This window comes from Schistocerca americana, chromosome 1 (genome assembly GCF_021461395.2).
Source record: "Schistocerca americana isolate TAMUIC-IGC-003095 chromosome 1, iqSchAmer2.1, whole genome shotgun sequence".
NCBI lineage: Eukaryota > Metazoa > Arthropoda > Insecta > Orthoptera > Acrididae > Schistocerca > Schistocerca americana.
Window position 1 is genome coordinate 931,933,370 of NC_060119.1, and position 17,454 is coordinate 931,950,823.

The following is a 17,454-nucleotide window of genomic DNA, read 5'->3' on the forward strand; positions in this document are numbered from 1 at the left end:
AAGTTATGAAGTTCATTACTATGCAGATGCTAGATCTTCATCAGTTAACACCTGGAAAAAGGGCCAAAGTTGATGCATGGAACTGATCACCAGTTATTTGAGAAAGCGAGTGAGCAGAAACAGCCATGAAGAGGAAAGAATGAAATGAACATGTGATTCAGCATTCAGTAACATGTATGTATGTACTTTTGACATACATCTTATACACAAATGTATTTGAAAATGAGAGGGAAAAAACCACTTGTTTTGGCCATTTAACAGAAAATAGGAGGTATTAGTTTTTGACAACTCAATCAAATGCAGGCACTTTTAGAGGTGTGTGTGTTCTGACTGAAAAGCTTTTTGATAAAGATCTCTTGTATTTATTTTGCAGACATACATTACATGTAATTATTTTCAGAAATGTTTCATGGAAAGATGGGCTGTGAACACACAGCTCTCACTATATCAATCTTGGGGGAAGTCTGTCTGCAAGCGGTGTTAACGAAATCTCAACCAGAGTTTAGCAGGAAATGGTCAAGCAACATGTGGTGAAAACTGACATGAATGAATCTCAGATTCTGTTTGAGATATTTTCAAAAAACAGCAGCCTAGAAAAGATTATACTAAATTTCTAGAACTGCAGAGTCTCTTGTTGAAGCTCCATTTCATGAAGTATCTTTCCATGACCCAGGAAATATTTATTAAGCAAGATTTTTATTGCTTGAAAACATTTACATTCTGTATCATGGTATATGCCAGAACATCACATTTGAATTTCAGTATCCTTTCGAAACTTTTTAAATATTCTGTTGGTGATCACGATGTCTCTAATGTGAATCAAAAATGAAAATTGTCAGAGCATTGAAAGGATTCATGTAAGAATCAATTAAATCCCAAAAGTTAACAATAATATGACTGAACAGTATATTTTTAATAAAAAATGCAACAGAGACATGTGTACAAGGACAGTGTTTCTAGCTACATGTGGTCTTACGAATGCTGGCCATTGATATTAACAAAATATGATAAAAAGTCTAAGGAAAGATATACTCCTAAATGAAAATCTGCCATCAGACAGTGCCCAAGGTTTATAAAAGCACAAATAATCAGATAGAATCTGGAAACTGCACAGAGTACTGAGCATTTAAAAAACTCAAATATTTCTTAACATTCATCTCTCACTGGAACCTATATTACCTCATACATTTTTATAGTCACATTTCCGATTTTTTAGCCAATAAAATACATATGATAACTGGAAAATTTAAGTGTTTTTTCTTCAAATTCCCTTTGACATAAGTTATTTTTCTACTCTGTAGTGTGAGGAATGTTTTAAAGAACTGCATTAAAATTTGGTAAGGGATGTTGCAGTTCATGCTTATAATTCTACAGGAATAATGAAATGTGTTAAGTAATGTTTTAAAATAATTCAGGATTACATTCAAGTACATGCTTTCTGTTAAAAACTGTGGCAAAAATGATTCACTTCCAGTAATCATATTCTAACTGTATCAGAACCAAATAATTATCAGCTTGAGTTACAATAAAATTGTATTTTTATTGTAATCAAGATCGTTGAAAGTTTTCTTGGCCAATTAAATATTACCACTTGCAACTCGGAGAGAATACAATTTGTAAAACGAATTAAAAGTCCAAATTACATTGTAAGTGTGATGAAAATAGCAGAGAGAAACATACAAGATGCTAGTAATGTAGTAAGTTAGAAGTCTCATACTACACGACAGAATAACTTTTAGAATACAATTCAAATGAAAACCTGCCAAAGACAGTTAGATAGGAAGAGAAATTAATTCGTATGGAAGCCCAAGGTAGGCTATAATATAGAAACTGTTGTGTTACCATCTTTTGGTAGCACAAAATCTAAACTTTAAGGAAAACACCAAGGACCAATTAACAGACAGGACTCATAGTATCGAAAATTGACTGCTTCCTCCACTTGATCAGTTCTACAATGAAATGTAAAAGGAAGCTATGATACAATTAACTGCTCAACTTTAGAAAATGAGAACTGTCTTAGACTGGACAGGGGAAGGGGAAGAAAGAGACAGATGCTGGTTATAATTGTGCTACCTGGTTTTTCGTGATGATCAAAATTTATCTGTGTGTACACCATTTTAATGCCATGTAATTCATTCAACTAATCTGCAAGACTGATACCAAATCCTACTGAGGAATTACTGTAGTAAGCTCTAGTGAGGCAGCAAATATAACAGGCATCAACTTCGAAAAACAGAGAGGAGGAGAAATGTTATATTGAATTGATGGAAATTGCCTACAGCATCATGTATGTTTCTCAGTACCATTTGAATTATTAAGGAGTTCTTTCTTAAGGCAGTGATCATTTTTGCATGGATATTAAAAGGAATGGGAATAGGCACAAAACTAATATAAGGCATTCATCAAACACAACACATTTAAAATATCTGTTTATTAGTAACAGTTTCTTTGTAACAAGGTTCACAATTACATTATGAAATATGTACATGGCATTGGATTCCAATTTCTGATAATTTGTCAACTCGTGTACGGTACACACCAGTTCAAAATGAAGGGAACATACAAATGACAATAAGTCATTTTGCTCTTATGTATACTACTTACAGAAACCATCATACACAACTGGAAGAGATGGAAATGCAACATACTCTACCCATTTAAATTCTCCTTTTTTTCAGTAAAGTAGTTTGTGAGCAGACTGATCACATTTTTAGGACAGGGTCCAGGACACCTCGATCACAAGAATTAATACTATGTTGTCTAGCAAATCCTTTCAAGGACTGCAGATTTAATGTCTTTCTCACACAGATACACACAAAAATCATACTTACAAAAGTCCGAGTCTTGCCCGATGATCAACACCCAAATAACAACCACCTAAACACTTCTTTTCTGATTTCATAAATAATTTAATCATCATGCAGCATAAATAAATTTTGTCTTTCCAAAATTCATAATTCACACTCAAATCACTTGTTACCTGCATTTTTTGGGAGATAAATTGCAAAGAAAACTCAAAATTGATTTTAATATTACCATTTTGTTGCGCTTTAAAAAAAATCACCATGCACAATAATTAACTGTTCATTAACTTTAAAAGCAAAACAATTTTTTTTTCTTGTAGCACTCAGTCCATACTAGTCTTCAATATAGGAAGAAGTGCCATAGGATTAGCAGGTTTCAGGTGCCGCATGCAAAGGTAAGGACGCAGAACAAATCAAGCAGCAGTCTGTATTTGCCCCATAACTTAAGTGCTTCTTGCAGGTGGGAAAGATGGTTGTGGATGAAAGCAATAAAACAGGCAAAATGAAGTTTATATGCTGAGGCTTTTGAAAGATCCATGTAGACTTATGCACTTTTACTTTTTGACTTCTTGACCCAAACTAATAAATTCTTGTTCCAATTTGACCTCGATATACCTGCATCATGAAGTAAACAATGATCTCTTGATATAAAACATAAAAGTTATTACTTACTAAATATAAGGCACGGATTTAAACAATGTGTTGACGTAGATTTACTTTACATAGGTAACCAAGTGACTGATGATCTCCCAATTATTCTAATATTTCCTTTTTTTTTAAAAATAACTGCTGCTTCTCAGATACAAACATGAGAAATAAAGTACCCTCTAAGACAATTTCTAAATAAATAAATAATTCTTCATCAGCCAAATCTTATAACTACACAATAAATAAAATTATACTGCAGCACTGATAAAGACTATTCACAACGTGTCACGAGATTCTTGGCAACTTAGCAATCAGTGCAATGTTAGTTACCAACTTAAGACCATAAAAAAACTAGGAAGCTCGTTACTGTGCTTATACATACAGATCAAAACAAACTCTCGCCACCCTTTCCTGAACAGTAATTATTGTCACAGGTTTAAACCAAGTTCACATATCTGATCCCATTCTTTAAGTACTGCACATAACTTAGCACAAATTAAGAGCTTACAGCAACCTTTTTAAAAAATGGGGAAGCATCCAGATGTAAAAAATACTCTTTCCACAAAAAAGATGCTTGGGTTTTAAAAAAGGCACATATCTACAGTTACAAAAAAAATCCATTACACTTGACAAATGCAACGGGGACAATGTATCAAAAACGCACTTCAGCGATGTCACTACACACTGTACAAAATAACCTACAAAATTCTGGGCTTTTGTACTGTTCACTGTAAGGGCAAAAATGCATTGATCCCAGCTGATTTCACTCTGAGCTTTCAAACTCAGTGGCACAATCTACAGCACACGCTTTCTCCCTAATCTCTTCATCCCCCAACAGCGCAATGGACAATAAACATATTCACTCGACTTCCACCATTTTTCAAAATAACACAGTGAATCACTTTTGCATTCTACATGTCACATGCTTTGTAAATTAGTGTTCAAGCAATCCATGGTGTTGGGGGTAAAGTTGAATAAAAGGGTTTTGGATAGTTAAAAATCAATCACTCAATGGATTTTTAAATCGGGGATATATATAACAAACCAAAGAACACCCCCCACATAAGAACAATCCAGTGCATGGTTAAGAAGGGGTTCTCACCATCTGTGAACTTTCTGGCGACAAACTTGAGCATTTCATCAAGAAGAACGACTGGAATGGAAAACTTCAATACTGTTATCCACTCTTCAACTGACAGTGGCGTCACCTGGAAGACAGTCTAAGAGAAAAAAAAAAATTATATATTTAGTGAGTATTTCAATTATATTGATAAATACAGTACATATTTACTGTAGATTTTAATAGTTTTCTTCAATTAAAAAAAAAAAACAACCAACTTGGGTTTGTTCTGAGCTACATAATCTAGTTACATAAACTCTGTATCATAATTTTCAACATCATTAATTGTTTCATTAGTTTTCAAACAATTGATTCCATGATTATATTATGCAGTTATGAACTTAATTACTGTTTTCAAGGCAAAATGTTTCCACTACTTTTTTTTTTTAAGTCTATGACCCTGCAAAACATTTCCTTGCTGTTTAATTTCTATCAAGTGAAAACCTGTAACATTGTTCCTATGGTTCCCTTGCCTTATATTAGAAGATCTCTTGGCAAAGAAATACAAATTATCTGCGCAGCCAACTCTCCTCTGTTTTTTAACTGCATAAATTAAGAAACAGGATGAGCAGATATTTGTAACTCCACTTGTATTCTGCTTTCTTCAATTTCCACCTGCAGTACGGAATATTGCTTTTGGGTAATTAAACAAGACTTAAATGTATTTTCAGATGGCAGAAGAAAGAGAGCAATCAGAAATCTATTAGGATTAGCACCCACCAGGTTCTACAGAAAGTACTTTAAAAGTCTCAGTATGCTAGAGAAAATTTGGAACAATTCAATATGAGATATGATGTGCACAATACCAGTAACATTTACTTATAGAACTGGCCTTCCTCAAGACTTATTTTAAGCCCTAATAACAATAACTATTTACGAAGGGAAGTTGTCACTAAATTAACATTCCAAGCTCATACAATACCACCAGGGCTCATTCGAGGACATTTTTCCGAACAAGTGACACAATTTGGTGACCCTCCCTCGCGAATTTGTTGCCTTTCATTAGGCTCCTGGTAATCTAACATTGTGAAAAGGGGTTGTGTTTTCTTTTTAAAAATAAGTTATACAGCGGCATTCATCGCAATAGAAATAAATTCTTGAATATTACTGCAATGCTAAATATTACAAGAAAAAATTCGTTTCCATTTCTTGAGACTGAAAATGTTTTCAGTGGAAGCAGAAAGAACTAGAAGTATTATATTGTTATAGCTTTGATAAAAATGTTCTGCTTATTAAACTGAGTGGAAAAAGTGAAAATATAAAATTCCTGTATCTTTTCTTTTCTTTTCTTTTCTTTTAGCAAAGGGACTTTTTAATTATATAGGTCACAACTTATTTCTCTGACATCAAAAAGTGAAAAATACAAAAATCTTTTAAATTTATACTGATCTATTCCAATGTCCAGGTTGTAGGTTTTGCAGGAAGAAAACCAATCACTATCTTGTAACACATTAAGTGCTTAAGTATTATTGTACTTCTTGTAGAGGTAGGCCCTGGGTGAAATTTCAGCCCTCTTAAACGAAAATTTAATCAGAAAGTTTACATCTCAAATACACTTATACTAACTAGTACAATATTTCATACTGAAGTCAGTGGCAGCTCGTAACCACACTATCACAATTATTTTGTAAATAGCTAGTTTGCTGACTCATGTTTACTCTAACCACGTTTCTATTGTTGTATACTTTCACTCATTTCAGTTTTCATTACTAATGATACACCCTATTTACAAATTTTGCACTTGGGCATGATAGGCACACCAAACAGCTGCTTGTATTGCTTGGGCCTTAAACTGGCTCTGCCTATCATGCATATATGCCTAAATTATAATGAATTCAATTCAAATGAAGAATTCCTAGAAACAGATCATTACACATTTTTCCTCAGTGATTAAGAAAACCTTTTGCTTCTTACATAAGCCTGTTATTTTCTGTGACCATGTGTGTAACTCATTATTGTATAAAATTTGACCTACAGTTTATAAACTCTAATGAAGCCAATTCTACGAAAAATACTGAAAGGTGAATAAGCATTCCAGTTCTTTCCACCACTGAAATCAAATCATTCATGTCAATCTGGTTCTTGGATTTCTTTCTAATCTAACTGAGATGAGGATAATCAAAGTGGAGAAGAAAACAGTAATTACTGTGAAGTTTATGCAGTCAAATGCTTTTCAGAGTGTCAATAAAAGGGAAATTTCACTTTTGGTAGAAACTTGATGCGATTCCTCCTATTGTTAAAAACCTCATCTAATTTTTTCTCCAAAGTCTATATTTTTGCTTCATTACACTTCATTACACCTCCATCCGCACTTATCTCTTTACCCAGTATTTTTCTAGATCATTATTTTTATTAGTCACTCAAGATTTCTTAGGTTACCATTTCCTCTTAGATAACATTGCTGCCTACAATCTCCTTGTTTTATCTGCGCTAAAGAAGAGAGTCATGCTAATGGACCTCCTGGGTCAGTACTTTGTCTTTCATTCTCCCCAGCTTGTGCCCCATCCTGTATTACATGCTTAAATTCCTTGTGCTTCAAGTTGCACTTGGTCAAAACTATTTGCAATCACTACCGATGCCAGATACACAGCAGTTGTAATTGCAGTTTAGTTCTTGCGATTTTGCTTCACTATGATTTAGTGCAGCCTAAATCTTTCCAATTTTGCAGATGTATTTCCTTCCTGGGACAACTAATAATCTGTGCATTGTTAAACATTAGTCCTATTTTGCATATCCTCAGTTAATTTCACCTGCTGCAGCGGAGGCGATGTGCATCTCAGAATAGCTTTTAAGTCTCACAGCATCATAACACTATCTTAGTCTTTTGTCAACTTCAGCAGTTATTCCATTTCCTCTCCACTTCATCTGGATGGTGGACAATGTCTCTTCTCACTGATTTGCAATTACTTCTCTCAGTTAATGCAAAAAGCTTTTAGTGCCCCAACTCAAACTACTCTTGGCAGTTTACTGTTCTTGCTCTATCCATGAACAATAAGCTATGATTAAGGATAATGTGAGTAACCCTGTCACTTCTAAGCAATAACACCTATGTGGGCCACTATCATCACTTGAAAGCCCTGCCCACCTTTACAACCTCTTATTTCCACAACAATGACATTATGGTAACTGCTAGAATTATTAGTAGTCATGGTAGTTAATCCACTTCATTATTAGGAACAAAGGGTTTTTATTTTACAAACATATGCTAAATATTTATCATACTTACAGACAAAATTTCAACGTAAAGAATGACGAAGTGAAGCGTAAAAGACAGGGCCATGGAAGCCATCAGCCAAATGTTGGACCATGGAGGCATTACGACTAGGGACTGGTTCTCTGATAAACTGCAATTCAAGTAAAGTGTCAAACATCAAAATCTATTTGCCTGTTATATAGGTAACAGAAATAGGAGCTGTAATAAAACATACCTGTTCATTGCGTTGAGCATTTCAATTGTGACAAGAACTGACAAGGCCATTGTCATTGGATGTGGGTCATTAAAAAGCTTGCAGTCAACACCCTTGAAATCATCACCACCTCCAATGCAAGCCAAATGGTGAGTCTGCAATGGAGTAACACTTGTTTCTGATAAACTTCTAAACGCTCTAAGGCTAAACTTCCTCTACATAACATTCATCATTTGAGAACCTGTCTTAAATCCTTTCAGGAAATACACGCACTATTTCTGAAGGGATAAAAAAGATGAAGTTAATGCATTTCAGAAGACAATAAAGAAAATGTACTTCCATTATATTAAACCAAACTCAATTCACAGCTTCAATACAACAAGGTTTCACAACGTGTGCTCTGTGGAACAATCGTGTTCCATAGGAAGTGAATAACTGCTCTGCAAACAACTTAATATCATGGCATCTTTTTTTTTTCCTGTGTTGTTACTGATGATTTAAAATTAAAGTAATCACTGAAAACAAGTTTTTCTCATTTTTTAAAAGTAGTATTAATCTTCAAAATACACAAAGTATTATATCAGGATTCTCAAAATGGAGTAAATGTTTGGGAACCCCAGCAATATAAGCATGCAGTAGAAATATTTGTCCTTAAGATGTACAGTATAATCCCGCTTTTACGTTCCCAGAATTAACGTTTTCCCGCTGTTTACGGCAATTTTTTATTGTTCCTGTCAAATTTCCTATGTCCACAATGTTAATTTGCACCCAATTTTGCGTCAACGAATTGATCATTCCCGCGATTCATGCGTTACAAAAAATTTTTCATGGGGAAAAAAAAAAAAAAAAAAAAAAAAAAAAAAAAAAAAAAAAAAAAAAAGCCACTGGCATAATGTTGGCTGTCCAGGAGTGTTTACAAATATTACGTGGTTGAGTTTCTTGACACCTGGGCACTCTACTCAGTGGATTTTAACTTGTAAACATGTAACAGTTGGGACACTTCATGCCGATCTCTCGCCGCTGCCTAGCTATACTTGGCGTGGTGGCTGATGGGAGTAACTAGGTTTGTTCCAATAAGGGTATCATAACCAATCACAAAGATTTCCAAACTCTCTCTTCTATGCAAATGCAGTTTCGCGACTGTTGTGATCATTGAGACACCTTTGTCCGTTGTCGAACCATATTTAGCGTGTTTCAGTGTTTAGTGCTAGTTGACGCCATCATTCACTGTGCGTTGCTCAAATGTTTAGTTTAAATACAGCAACTGTTATGTACTTTTTTCATGCTGAGCAAAACGTGTTTTGAGAATTTATTCTTCCTGTCAAGTGCAGCATTTACGAATGTATTTTTTTGCGATATTACACATACAAACTGTGTGTGTGTGTGTGTGTGTGTGTGTGTGTGTGTGTGTGTGTGTGTGTGTGTGTGTGCATTTTCCCACATAACCGAAGAGGCACAGTTCCTGATATCCTCAAAAAGACGACTAGTGCAAGAGATGCAGAATAACGCATTCCAAACCCCTTACAAAATACTTGTGTATATATTTGCACTTGACAATGAGAAAAAACTCTCAAAACGTGTCATGCTATGCATGAAAAAATACATAGCTAGTGCAGTATTTCATTATTTACATAATGAATGACAGCTGCAGAATTTCAGGAACATCGATTATGATGAATGAAATTGAGTCAAATGTTCCTACTTCCCGGACAGTTATCAGTGCCAGTTACATCAGCAGTTTATATTGGATAATAAACCTTTATTAGATAATAAAAAAGTCCCTGACAAGTCTTTTGATGCTTGTTATCTACATATATCACACATAAAATGAAAAAATGTAAGGGGATAACCTGTACATAACTTACGGCTTAAAACGTTATTTACCACATTTTACAACTTTTTTTGAAGTCCCTTTAAAAGTGTAAAAAAGGGGTTTCACTGTATTTATAAATTAATTTATTGCTTGTATCTGCCATTCACTTGTCACCTCTGGCGAACGGTGAGTCAGTGTTGTCTATCCTGGTATTGTGTAACTATGTATCGAGTTTATGGTTATAAAATTAACAAGCACAGCTTCTTATAGAAGAAAATATTGAAAACAAATATTTCATTATCAAACAATATGAGTGAACACTGAATTATTACTTACTTCAGGACCACTTATAACACACTAAAAAAAAAAAAAATCACAGCTTGGCATTAATTCAAGCCTGGCAAGAATATTGTGAAATTTCTCCACCTGAACTCTTATAATGGTTTGTCAAAACAATTTCACATATATCTCCTCATCATGGTAACATTTACACTTTTCGAAATAGGTTGGAAGTGTCAGCAGAGCAATGACTGAGTAAAAAAAGGTGTGCCTGTTTAGGGAGAATTTTCAGATCATGAACTTCTGTAGATCTTTGCAACCATCACAAGTTATTTATAAGAGAGATTAAGACTGTAAAAAGACAGGTACCCAACACTAACTTGCATGAGATATAAAGCAAGTAACTTCAACTTACAACTTGGTAGTAAGACAGCTGGGGGCCATTAGGAGAATACATGAACCACCATGCAGCAGCACCGACAGTCGCAGCACCCACATAGCCACCAATTGCCATGTAGCGGAAGAACAGCCATCCAGAGATCAAACCCTCATCACTCTTGCGAGGTGGCTGTAAAATGGCATTAAACATTTGTAATAATTTGGGTTCATGTTTTGACACACACACCACACACACACACACACACACACACACACACACACACACACACACACACACACACAGCTTAACTATAATTAGATATTTTTTCATTGTTGCTGTTTTAAGGCATTAAACTCCTGATTGTACTTCTGGTTCTCCATAAAGAAATTAAATGTACAAATCCAAGTCTTTCCACTGCAAGTTACTGCTGTATCTTACTATTAAGTTACACAATAAGCTGCACGAACATGCTGTGATCTCTCGTTACAATGTGTTCTACAAAAACTTATTTCTTACCATGTTTAAGAAGAATGGACATATCATTTCTTAGGACTATTCAGTCTACCCAGAACAGCACAATATTACAAAGATACCAATTGGATGAGTCTCGAACAGTTTTTTTTAATTTTTTTTATTTATTTATTCTATTTTCATTGTAGAGCGGGGATACAATTTTTACAACAGATCCTATATGTTTATCTGTCTGCATTACAATTATATATCCGAGATGAGCACAGCACGGTTACAATGCCGAGACACTAAATGTCTCAGTGTTTACCAACCATGGTATGTTTAGTTTATGTAATTCATCAATGACTACTATCAGAGGTTCGTAAATAACCAAAACTTTACATAGTGACTGGTGGCAAATTTGTCATCTGTGACACTACAGATGGCTGTGCTTGTTATATACATACAAGTACATAAATACATACGAGTAACTAACAACAATATAAAAAAAATTATCTCTGCTAGTAATGCCCATACCTTGTTCATGATGTCAAGATCAGGTGGGTTGAATCCCAGTGCTGTAGCTGGAAGACCATCAGTAACCAGATTGACCCACAGCAGCTGAACAGGAATGAGTGCTTCAGGAAGCCCAAGGGCAGCAGTCAAGAAGATACTGTGAATAGATCGGTTTCATTTGTAATCTGAATGCAATGTGGTGATCATTTACAAGCAAACAAAAATACTACAATTTATCCAGCTATAAAAAAACATTCACCTGTAATGAATATCATCATGGTAATGGGATTAGATTTGGTGAAGAGAGATTCCTAGTATGAAAACCAAAAGTAACCATGCAGATTGTAAGTAGTCGTTTATTCTTACAGGTATTGCTCTCTGATTGTGTGTGTATAAAAACAGTGAACTTATAGCGGACAGAAAAAAAAAAGAAATCTGATAATAAAATAACCTTAAGCTTCTTGAGCGAAGAATTTTTTCTTGAAAAGTTGGTGAGGTGAACAATAATTAATGTACAAAGAAGGATGTTGCTAGCAAGTGTTATCTAATATTCCACGATATTTAATACAGTGAATAACTGAGAGGCTTCATATTATTATGTGCTTGACTATTTGTTTTTAATAGTGAAAACTGTGAGCTTGCTAGCATTTTTTACTTATATTTTTAATTTTTTTACAAAACTGTCTCAGTAAACCCTATTAGGACAGCAGCAAATCTTTCAGCCTGTGGTGTGTTTTATTTACACTTACTTCCTTGCTGTGAATATTTGAAGTCATGGCCCAAATCACTATTAGCTAACATAAATCAATCTGTGCAATGTCACATTTGTTGGCCAATACCAGTGACACAGATAATGAAATCCAAATTAATGCTATAAAGTACTGTTTCACTGTGTGGTAAACATTTCCAATTTCACTTTGGTAGTAATGATGTGTATGATGCTCAATATATGGGTAATTTAATAGAAGACATCTAATGTTGTAAACATTAGACAATTGTTTGACCTATATCTAGCTAGTTTTCAGTTAATTGGTAGTGAGATATATGAGATGCACTGTGGTTTTGAGTCCATGTTAAACTGGGAACCCCCCATCCCACCATAACTGGCTAGGTAAATCAGTTCCGAGGTTGGAGGAAGTTAATGTCACACCAGCCCCAACAGGACCACAGTAAAGCACTGAGTTGTTTAAACCAGTCTTCAAATTGATGACAGCTTTACCTCTGTAATTTTGTTAGTGGAAAAACAAATTAACATTAAAATGTTTTCTTCAAGGTACCTTGCCTTGGTACTGATGTTGTATTCACAAATTTTTCTGATTTTAGAAGTAATTTAGTTTTTTTATAACATAATTAAAAATTATGTTTTGAGGATAAATGAGATCTCTTGAGTTGTTTTACTTCACATTCAAAAAAAAAAAAAAAAGTGTTTATTTTATAAAAGAGCTCACCTGACAACCTCACCAATATTAGAGGAGATGAGGTAACGGATAAACTGTTTCATGTTGTTGTAAATTGCACGACCCTCCTCAACAGCAGCAACAATTGTGGAGAAATTATCATCTGCTAATACCATCTCTGATGCAGATTTGGCTACAGCAGTTCCAGAACCCATGGCAATACCAATTTCAGCCTTTTTCAGTGCTGGAGCATCATTCACACCATCACCTGTCTACAGAGAAGACACATTGTATCAGACAAGCAATTAATGTAGATACAGTGTACTTTTTTCTTTCAATAACATTTGTTTGCATACCATCTGAAAATAAATTAACATACCATTGCAGAAATTTCATTCATGCTCTGCAAGTATTCCACAATCTTTGACTTGTGGGCAGGTTCAACTCGGGAGAAAAGACGAGCCCTGGCAACAGCAGCTTTTTGTTCAGCTGGTGACAAGTCATCAAATTCACGGCCAGAGTATGATTTGCCAGTTGTGTCTTCCTCCTCAGTAAATACACCAATACGTCGGCAAATTGCTTCAGCTGTGGACTGTAACATATTGAATGTTAGTATGAGTAAAAAACCCAACACACACACACACACACACACACACACACACACACACACACACACACACACACAAAACTTCCAAGTTTACGGGTGATAAGTTTATAGAACACTTATGCAGTTTCATACTTAGGATACTTATTATTCATACACCATAGTTCCTTTCAATATTTGATATTCTATCATAATAAACAATTATAGTTCTGATATTAAAATATATAACTTATGAAATCACAAAAGTCAGTAATTATAGATTATTTTGCACTAATTTCACACTGTCTAGCTTCGACTAAAAGAAATATTTTCAACTTGTTTGTCTGATTTCTATAGTTTTCATTTCTAAGTCTTCTGCAGTACCTCATATCACTTACTCTGGCAGTGAAAAATCAAAGTTTTCTACCTTTATATTACAATTTTCTTCTATATTTGTATTTGAAAAAAACTCTATGATCATTTGATGACATATTTGCTGCAGGAAAGAACATTAGTTTTGATGGTATTATTTATACTGTGTTAACAAAGTTAAACCTGATTCAGCAAACAAGAAAAATCCCAGGGAAAAAATATTTTCAAGGCCTGTGGGAATACTTTTCTACAGTTTATTATTTCCTTTCACAGAAAATAAAATTTTATAACAGCTTGACTATTTTATTTAAATAAGACCACAGCATGGCGAGTAATCAAGCAACAGAACTACAGCACTCACAATATAATTCATTTTTCATAACGGTAATGATGATGATAAATAGATTACTACTCAATAATCCAGATATGCAGTATATGTTTATTTAACATGATCAGATTAGGGTGTTCATGTATGAAAAACTATACATAACACATTTTAAATCTTACCTTGTTGTCTCCAGTAATGACGATGACACGAATACCAGCAGCACGACACCTCTGAATAGAATCGAACACTTCCTTCCGTGGAGGGTCCAACATACCCACAACACCTACAAATGTCAAGTTCACCTCATAAGTGTAGAACTTAGTAGAATCCCCAAGATCCATATCCTCAGGCTTCATAGGACTGTCTCCAGTAGCCAGGGCAAGGCAACGGAGGGTGTCACGCCCAGTACCATACTGCCGTGTAAGTTCCAGAATGCGGTTCTTCAGAGTGGCTGTCAAAGGCACCTGCCAAATAAATGTTTTTTTATAAAAATTATACTTTGTACATAGTTCACTACTGTAATTGCTCAAAAGTATTTACATAAAAATGTGGATTCTGTAGCACTTAACAATGGCACATCTTGTAAGGAAATAACTATGTTACATATATATCAGTGTGCAAGTAACACTAAATGTGTCAAACTCAACCATTTAAGGATAAGGTCTAAGGAATTCAAAAACTGATTTACTATTAACAAACAACAACATACTACCCTGATTTGAGGACTTATGTAAACAGATACATATATTCACTTTCTAAAAATAAACAAGTTCTGCATGTGGTACAAGTACGATATACTAGCTACATCAACAGGTCCAATGCAAACATAAGCTCACTAATATGTGTGGAAATAAAATAAAATAAAATGCAACAAAGTTAATTCAACAATTTGTTAATATTTTCTTTTAATATAAGTTATGAGATACTCTGTGTTAACCTGTTGAAAGATACTCAATTTTCTTTCAGCAATTTTTTAAGTTAAAATTTCCAAAAAACCGATGCATGCAGTAAAATTTCAGTTATTTAGGAGAAATCTCATTACTATGCAGAAATCAGTGTAAGGGCAAAGCCCAAGGTACTCAATGCAAAAGTCTATAATGCTGTTTTCACAGTTTGATACTATTATGGACAACCACACTGGAACCATTCAAAACTCTGCATTAAATACACATACTTTTTGTGGAGTTTACTTAGCTCTAGTATAAACTAAATTCAAAACTAAAATTTAAATCATGTTCTCAAAGCTATATATTAACTTCTATATTTTATTATAGGATGGAATTGACAAAGGGTTTGGTAGGCTTCCCTTGGTTGTAAGGCTGGAACTGAAAATCCATTCCAAAATATTCTAAACTGAGGCTCACTCTGCCCTCCAACCAGCTTGACGGTATATGGCTGGAAAGACATTACTTCTTTAATGGGACCTCCAGGGATACCCATTTGAATTCCTGAAGCATCTCTGTAAAACTTGCACACTGTTCGAGTCTACCGATAACAAATCTAGCAGGCTGCCTCTGAAATGCTTTGATGTCTTCCTTTAATCCAAACTGGTATGGATCCCGTAACTTCTTCATTGGGCTCTAGAAATCATCATCCATAAATTTCTTTGGATTTGGGAATAAATTTAAAGTCTCAAGGTGTCAAAGTTGATAACAGTGTCCTTGTTGCAACTGTCCCTTGAGTTTTCCGTTGTCAAAGCATCTTCGTGAGCACAAAGGATGATGATTCTTTTTCCCTTAATTTTGCAACCTACACTGCTTCTCAGACATTTATTACAGCCATTTGGTCTACAAGAATTCATACTTTGATTAATCCTCTACTAAGAAGTCAGCAGGAAAATCCCTGTTGTATCCCGGGGGGGGGGGGGGGGGGGGGGGCCATAGTTTCTCAGTAACAAATCAACACACAAAATTGGTTAACTTCTTTTTCAGAAACTGAAGAAATACTGCTCAGCAATTGGTTTTCACATTTAAGAAATGTGCTGCAACTTACGTAAGGCCCTGTTATAATTAACTGTTTAAGTAAAATGTACTGCACTTTCCCCTTTCGTACTTTCCGTGGCACCATCTACCTTTAATTACAGCTCACTCAATGACATATTGTGAACCTTCTTGGTGTTTTCATCTGTGGTTCCAGCTTTGGAACATCATCCTCATGTATCATCCCCAACATAGGTACTGCTTCATTTGAACAAGATCAAGCATTTATTAACTACTAAAAATCAAGGACCAGATTTTTTATACAGCTTTACCAAGTTTGACCAAACTTTCATTGGCAATAAGTCATCTAAAATAAAACTTCTTATGTTGGCACCAAAGTCCATTTAAAGAGCCCATCACTTTGCAATTATTTTTAAGGCGGCCAAATTATAGTTTTGTTCGTGGTGGTCACGACAAGACATTCTGCAAAATTTTACTAAATGCCTTCTTTGAAAATTATCTAGAAAAGATAGTTCAGAACTCCACTCATGTTGGAAAGACCTTAAATATAATGGCAACAAACAGTCCTAATCTGTTTGAGGAAGTCCATTTTAAAACTGGTATCATTCACCAGGAGGCAATTACAGCAACAGTGATTGTCAAAACACAAAAGGTAACTAAATCATGCAGAAAAGTTTGTGTGTTCAGCAAACTACACAGAGAAACGGTAGGCTCGCATGTCAATGGGGAACTTCAAAGTTTTAGATCAGGACAGGAGCATGTATAGGAACTGTGACTCAAATTTATAAGAATAGTTGCCCATATTCCGGTAGATACATACCCAGTAATAAAATTCATAATGGGACATGTACTCCAAAGTATACAGTCATTGTAAACGAACTTCTAAGGAAACAGATACTACTGCATAATAGTTATAAAGCATAGGGCTACAGGAAGAGAGATGCTGAATGAAATGCATTTGGCAATCATGAGAGTAATGTGTGAAGCCTCTGCCAACTACCATAGAAGAATTGTCAAAAGACCTTTCACAAAACCCAAAGAAATCTGGTCACATTTAAAGGCTATTAGTAGCACACCAGTGTCCAGTCACACATGGACGAGACAGGAAATCAAACAGAGCAGCGAAGCGAGAGCAGCAATGCTTAACTCTGTTTTCAAATGTTATTTACAATGGAAAACCCAAGAGCATTGTTCCAAGTCTCATACCACTTAAAGGACGAGTGAAACAGATACCAGTGTCAGTGGTGTTGAAACCAGCTGAAACCATTAAAACTGAACAAAGCCCCAGAGCCCCATCAGATTCTATACTCACTCTACAGCCATAATCTATTGTAGATTCCTCAAACGAAAAACTGTGTCCAGTAGCTGGAAGAAAGCACAGACCACACCTGTCTACAAGAAGGGTAACAGAAGTGATT

At 34.9% G+C, this 17,454-nt stretch overlaps 1 protein-coding gene across 5 annotated transcripts in view; it reads right to left on the minus strand.

The window, feature by feature from the left end:
• LOC124615405 (calcium-transporting ATPase sarcoplasmic/endoplasmic reticulum type) overlaps nt 1-17,454 on the minus strand; it is a 92,421-nt gene that overhangs the window by 8,406 nt on the left and 66,561 nt on the right. For 3 of the 5 annotated variants that reach the window (XR_006979789.1, XM_047143279.1, XM_047143288.1), the window contains exons 12-19: nt 14,276-14,560; nt 13,193-13,405; nt 12,865-13,085; nt 11,438-11,573; nt 10,487-10,639; nt 8,001-8,134; nt 7,799-7,916; nt 4,555-4,672 (exon numbers count right to left, since the gene is read on the minus strand). Coding sequence is in view for 4 of the 5 variants with exons in the window: in XM_047143279.1 (XP_046999235.1) it covers nt 4,555-4,672; nt 7,799-7,916; nt 8,001-8,134; nt 10,487-10,639; nt 11,438-11,573; nt 12,865-13,085; nt 13,193-13,405; nt 14,276-14,560 (1,378 nt within the window). In the remaining variant the exon portion in view is untranslated. Of the gene's footprint in view, nt 1-2,416; nt 4,673-7,798; nt 7,917-8,000; nt 8,135-10,486; nt 10,640-11,437; nt 11,574-12,864; nt 13,086-13,192; nt 13,406-14,275; nt 14,561-17,454 lie in introns of those variants that run through there. The other 2 variants (XM_047143259.1, XM_047143269.1) reach the window with 1 other exon arrangement.